This window comes from Penicillium cosmopolitanum, assembly GCF_028827165.1.
Source record: "Penicillium cosmopolitanum strain IBT 29677 chromosome Unknown utg000009l:1.0-9042332.0:1.0-9050551.0, whole genome shotgun sequence".
Taxonomy (NCBI): Eukaryota; Fungi; Ascomycota; class Eurotiomycetes; order Eurotiales; family Aspergillaceae; genus Penicillium; species Penicillium cosmopolitanum.
The window spans coordinates 1,511,652-1,518,220 of NW_026622679.1; the positions used below are offsets into that span (position 1 = coordinate 1,511,652).

Consider the following 6,569-nt stretch of genomic DNA (forward strand, 5'->3'; position numbering starts at 1 on the left):
AGCCAAGTCTGGTTTCATTTCAAAAAATAACTAGAACTACTGAGCCAGATAATCGCACAGCCTCATGCTTCATCCAATTCCAATCCACTAGTAATACAGTTAGGACTTATCCCTCATAATGAGATCTTTATACCAGACGGCGAGTCTCAAGCAAATTTCTATTTGCTGTTGACGTATAGAGATGCAATGGTGAATAGAAAGTTTATAATTTTCAATCAAGATATAATGAGATTTATTTCTATGTCTTCATGCTCATAGGTATCTAATAGTGGAGTCTATTTAACCCTGTTCTATCCATTCTTGGCTCTCCGGGGCTCGAAGTGCTGAGTAGTTGGTCTCCATAGTAATAGAAGCAATGAAGAGAAACTTGAGTAGTATGTCTACCGAGCCCTTCCATTGGATATAGATAATGCTGAAATAATTTTGAGATAATACTATCGGAGCCTTCGTACTAGATTGATGAGTGATATGTTCCTTTGAAACAATTACTTGGGCTCCTTTGCTTTATATCCTCGTGCTCTTCGATACCACAGCTCCTGGGTCAGGGTTTTCTAGGCTTTGTTCTCGCTCATGGCGTGGCACCCCATCGAGCAATTTATGATTTAGTTGGGCCCTGTGATAGTATTATATACATAGTCTATTTTTATCTGTATATATTGAAAAGTCTTTGGACAAATACCAAATTAGCATCGCCGCAAGCTTCTGGGAATCTGCTTCTGGGCCGATTTATTTTCCAGGTCATTATTGAGGTGAAGCGTGCCCAGGGGTTGAACACGACACAGTATTAGTAGTAGTCTAGATGCGGTCGTATAAAGTCGCCCAACTTGGCCCTAGGTATAGAACTAGACTCTTGATCTTTGAGCTATTTGAGGGTTTTATATAAAATGAAGAAAATGAAGGCGTATGGTATGGGTTGATTGAATAACTATGAATCATCACCTGGGCATTTTCGTACACAGCCCATAGATGTAGCATCCATGCTATGAAATCAGACATGGTAACTTTAATAATTCCAAATATAGTCTCCATAACAGTAATTCAATTCCTCGGATCTTTTACCATCAGAGATTTCGGAAGCTATATCATGATATATTTGATGGCGCTATGTCTCCAATTCGAGAGGAGAGTAAACTTAAGAACATCACTCAACTGCTTGACAAAAACCCGTCAACTACTTTAAGTAGAAGGCGTCCTTGGGATGGGGTTTGGCAAACGTAGAGACCGGCATAGCATCATTGGATGCTTTGTTCACGTGCAATACATCAAATAAAAAACATACAGGTAGATCCCTCTGTTGCATTCTCTATGTGTCTTGTCATCATAAGGGTGAAGGCTCAACGACTACCGTAAGCACTTAAGAATACCAAATAACGCCCTTCACCGTTGTTTCATATCCCGCCACATTCTTGTCATCGACCTTTGAATACCGCATGGTTGGCTTCAATAACATCCGTTTACCTCCCAGATATCAAAACAGCTCATGAGATTCTGTAGAGAAGATTGTAATGACAGGGTGCATATAAAAAATAACTCACGATTTCGGTGAATATCATTGTAGTATGATAACGAATACAGCGTGAAGTCTCGTCGCTTCTTCGCAGGGCGCGGCCGAGTCGAGGGTAGGAGTAGTATGTTCGGTTTTCATAAGGGAGAGAATGCATGCAAACATACCCAGCGAGCTTCCAAGTCTGATTGAGTTGCTGGAAGTACTCATCTTGAACCTTGGAACAATCCCTGTTGAGGGCCTGGTCTCTGCCTAACCACCACAAAGCATATCTTGGCCGATTGCACCTCCACGCCTGATAATAATGGTCAGTAAGGTAGGATATGAACGAAAATATATTTCGATAATATATGAAGAGGGGAAGAACTTCGTTGCTACTGAACATTGGCACGTTCTACGGGTTGTATGACGCTGAGTGCTCGATGCGCTAAAGATGATAGTGATGATCAGTCGAGGACACCAAAACAAAAGCATATCCCACAATTTATGCAACTCATGGGTGGCCATATGAGCCCAAGGTCTTGACGGTACACAAGGGCAATTTTTACAATACTAGTACCTTTAGGGCTTACCATGGCCTCCGAGTCGTAACTCTACTATTACACGGCTAAGCATCCAGATGCCTAACATTATATTTCTTCGCCTTGTCACACCGAGATGGATCTAAAGCTTTCGAGGTTTGTACTCGCAACCCAAGTGACTTTTTGTACCAAGCGTGATTATGCCCTGTTGTTCTTAGTACGGATGTGAAATGGGATGTCAATAGATCCGCCTTGTTCTATACAGCCATGGGCCTCAAGGGCATAAATCATTATATATACCAATATTCTAACCCCCATAGACTTTATATACCAGAGAGCTGCTAGTAGTAGTAATATATTCAGTTATTCTTCCCTCTGTATCTTCCATTCAACACAATTCAGCTGGCCCCCTCTCTTACAAGCCCGCCATACATCGCGCTTGATGCTCAAGCAATTCACCGAACCTTCTATCAAAAATTGAGCACCTAAACCTCTGGCCTATTTCGAACATTTCACGGTCATATTGTTGAGACCGTACTGCAATCTCTGATTCCGACGTTGAGGAAAAAAAATATTAGCTTCAATGTCAATGTACCATCTCGAGGTAGATGGGGCTTTTTCGGCAGTCAGGGTTTCTTCCAGGTGATGGAGGTAGCTAGACCTCAGCTTCTAAGAAAACTGCGAGGCTAACCCACTCAATATACACTTCTCTAATGTCAAAGTAGACCTTAACCGAACAGCCAGGACTCAGCGAAGTGTCACTGGCACTAATTCAACTCCGTAAAAGCATTATCTGCCAGAGACTGTGTCAGTGGGAGCGCCAAGATAACACTCTATAGGTCCCATCTGAGTCATTTTTTGTTGCTTTCATCTTATAATTCATCCTTGATGAATAATATTTCCTCAGAGTTCTCATTAAGGCCTTAATACGAAGTAGTATATTGACATGATACTATTATTGGCAGGTTATTCTACTGGGGTCTCGAAAGGGTCTATATCAGTATCGCAACAAGGGCAAATATTTCCATAGTAAACGAGGTCTACGAGATCTACGAAAAGAAGGAATTGAAGAAAACAATGGAAGATATAGCAGGTCGATTGACCAAATAACCGAATACAAGAACCGTATCCTATCCGTGTACCGATCCCAATGCAAAAATGAAATACCCGTGACCCATGAGCTGTGACCATATCACACATGAACCAGGAAATGCAGACAGCCGACCCATGCAAAATGCTTAAAAATAAAATAAACAAAACACACACAATTAACAGGAGAAAAGGCGTAGAAAAAAGACAAGCAATATGGATATCAGATGAAAAATGTGCCCAGTTCCAGAAACCAGTTGAATCAGGAAAAATTGTAACGACATTCAAGAAACCGAACTGTAAAAAGAATTCGCGAATAAGGCGAAGGAAGAAGGATATCGTAAAGTGAGCTTTTAGGTGTTGAAATTGAGAGCGATCATGAAGAAATCAGATTAGATCAAAATCAGATCAGATCAGATGAATACCCGGTCCAGCTGGCGCAGTGCCCTCGTATCCTCTCCGCCAAACCCGATTTTCTCATGAGGGATATCTCGAACGCCCGGGCGAGAACCAGGTGGGCTTCCCGGGGCACCAGTAGGAGCGCCCATCGTAGTAATGGGGGCAAGCGATGTCCCGCTCACCAAGGCACCGATCCCGGGCACGCCATTGCCTTCAGCTGGCTTCGGTGATGTGCCGATGGGGCCAAGCTGTTGCGGAGCGATGGGCGGGGTTTGCTTCAGTAGGTGAGGACTATTGTGAGCCATCACACTGGATGGCTGGATGGCGCCTGCTGCAACTCGGGGCGAAACCATTCGAGGGTCTGGGACGGCTGCATATCGCGGGCTTTTTTGCTGTTGAGGTGGGAGCTCGTGCATTGTTCGTGGTGAACGTCCAGGGTATCCTTGAGGGACGATGGATGGCGGAGCAGCGGCATGAGCAGGTTCGACATGGACAGGTCGTTCATATGGGCCTGGCATACCGTGGGGAGGTGGCGGCAGGGAGTGAGGTTGTGGTTGATGTTGCGGGTGCCCATATGGCGGAGGCCCTGGAGGTCCCGGTGGGCCGTTTGTCGCTGATACTGGTGGAAGGTAGGAGGCGCCATATGGAGGCACGGCCACGGTAGGCGGGGTTGCAAGCGGGGTGGGGGGGCCAGGCATAGGATGGCGGCGTGTATGAGGGGGCATGAGTAGCGCGCGCAGCATAGGCGCCCATCGGGTGAGGGGTGATGGGATACGCCGCTGCGCCGGCCATCGGGCCGCGGGTAACAACAGGGAGGTTCTGTTGGTCGTTGACCGTTGACTCAGGGTACAGGCCCTTCTGGGGTCGCACATGTCGCAAAGCGGGATCGGTCGTTGGTTGTTGCAGGTTGGCGGCAGAAGGGTGCGAACGCGAGTAGTAACTGATGAGGTGAAGGTGCTGGCCAGTGGAAGTGGTGATACTGAAGGACTGCTTCATCAAACCGTCAGGCTTATATCGGTAGCCATCTGGGCCCTCATCTGTACCGTCCCCCCGATCGTCGTCACTACCCCTGCTCTCTGGTGATTTCCCCGTCCTTGATACCGAACTTTGTGAGACACTACCCCCTCCACGTTTGCCCTCCATTTCGCGATAGGTCAGAAAACTGCCTGATACTCGGCTGGCGCTCCATGATTTCCCATCGGTCCATCTCCGCATGCCAGCTTCTCGTTCATCCCAGACAAATACCGAGCCCGATCGAATCGATTGTCGCTCTTTTTCTGAGAGTCGTCTTTGCACTCGTGGAAGCAGGCCAATGCGACAAGCCTCGAATAGAATGATTGCGTCCGCCGGGGTGCGGACGTGGCCGTAGTAGGTCTCCATCAAATCTTTCTGTATTGATTGCTGACCCGGATGGGTGAGAGGAGCTCCGATGGTCAGATTATTTCAAACTTGGCGAGTGGAGTGAATAGTAAATGATCAGTTCTGATCTTTGGAACACAGTATCCCAGCGAAGTAAGCCGATAACCAGGATCTTGTTACTAGTGGACTGGTGGGAAGTGGTGTGGCTGTGTTAGTAGGGGTTCTTAATCCCTAGGAAATCCTCTAGGTATATAACCGAACAAGTACAAGAATAGTACAAGGATAGAGGAAGTCGATCAAGTTGGGGGAAAGAGAGGAAAGAGGCCAGAAGTGGAGAGATGCGGTTCCAACAGGTATATAAGAGGAACCAGGATCCGAGAGTCAGTGTTGATCGGGTATGGGGTAGGCTGAGTAGTGGATATGTGGATACGGCCGAGCTTTTTTTACGTCACCTAACAAGGTTAGGTTGGCGTAATTTTCTTTTCTTTTTTTCTTCTCTTTTTGTTCAATTTGATTTTTCTGAAATTTAATTTTTCCAAAAGGGTAATGACTCTGAGCGCCAGGCCTGCAGAGATTGTGTTGTGGGGCGAAGGGAAAAAAGGTGGGTTGAAGCGGCCGTAAAGAATGCCGACAGAAACACGGAGGAGGGTTCACTGACTATCGTACAAGGTTTAAAAGGGTGTGGGTTTAGACCCTCCAAGGCTTTGTCTCAGAAGGGGATACGGAGTAGGTAGGAAAAGACCCCAAGAGGCAAGAGGGTTGAGAGTCAGGGTCAATATAAAGAATTTAAATACAGATGGGGGGGTATGAAAGGGTTGAAATAGCAGTGGCCGAAACATGAGGAAGCATCAAAAGAAGGTTAAATAAGGGAACCGAGCAGTGAAAGGCGAGCCAAGCGATCGGACGGAAGTTGCTAAACGCCGAGCTTCCAAGAATGGGTCGAAGGGCGAGAAGATAGACAATGTATGGACCAGGGGGCCCAGAAAAGGGAAAGGGAAGGGGAAAATCCTAAATAAGAAATTTTAATTTAATTTTGAATTTGGATTTGAATTTTACAAAAAAAGGGAAATTTTTCAAAAATGGTAATACAATAGCCTCTGGAAAACAGAGTTGGGTGGAGAAAGGCAACTAAGGTTGAAAGATGGAGTGCGAATGACGATCCAGATGTGATAGGGGAAAACGACTGGCAGGGGGGGAAGGGCCAAAAACAAGGAAGCAGATGTGAGTTAAAGCCAGAGGAAATCTTAAAAAACAAAAACAAAAAAAAAGATTAAAATTAAAAATAAATTTAAATTTACAGATTAAAGATTACCAATAGAAAAAGAACAGGGAATCCCGAGCGATGCATACTTCTGATTTCAAATCCAAGATACTGGTATCGCATGACTTTTTGTGCATGGGAACCGTGGATCACATCAGAGAAATAGGCAAATGAAAGGAGGGGGGGGGGGTAAGTGGCAAGGCTGAACTTGAAGAAGGCGGCTGTTTATCTAAAGGAACATTCATTGAATACCTTAAGAACTTCCTAGAGAAAAAGAAAGGAATACGGTAAAGTATGTATACCTAGGTACAGCTGTACGATAAAATACTGTGTAGCCTACAAATGGAATTTGGTCTACTCTGTCACGTCAATGTTCAAGTTCCTCAAGTTCTCACACTATCTACGGAGTAAGACTACTAAAAACAGTATTTATTTG

The 6,569-nt window shown here is 45.3% G+C and overlaps 1 protein-coding gene across 1 annotated transcript; it reads right to left on the reverse strand.

Moving 5' to 3' along the window:
* Positions 1-3,527: 3,527 nt before the first annotated feature.
* On the reverse strand, positions 3,528-4,893 carry N7509_008663 (camp independent regulatory protein; the record flags this gene model as incomplete). Its single annotated transcript, XM_056633300.1, has 2 exons — positions 3,528-4,132; positions 4,167-4,893. The coding sequence occupies 2 exons, from the start codon at positions 4,891-4,893 to the stop codon at positions 3,528-3,530; spliced, it is 1,332 nt and encodes a 443-aa protein (XP_056483920.1).
* Between the last annotated feature and the right edge of the window lie 1,676 nt (positions 4,894-6,569).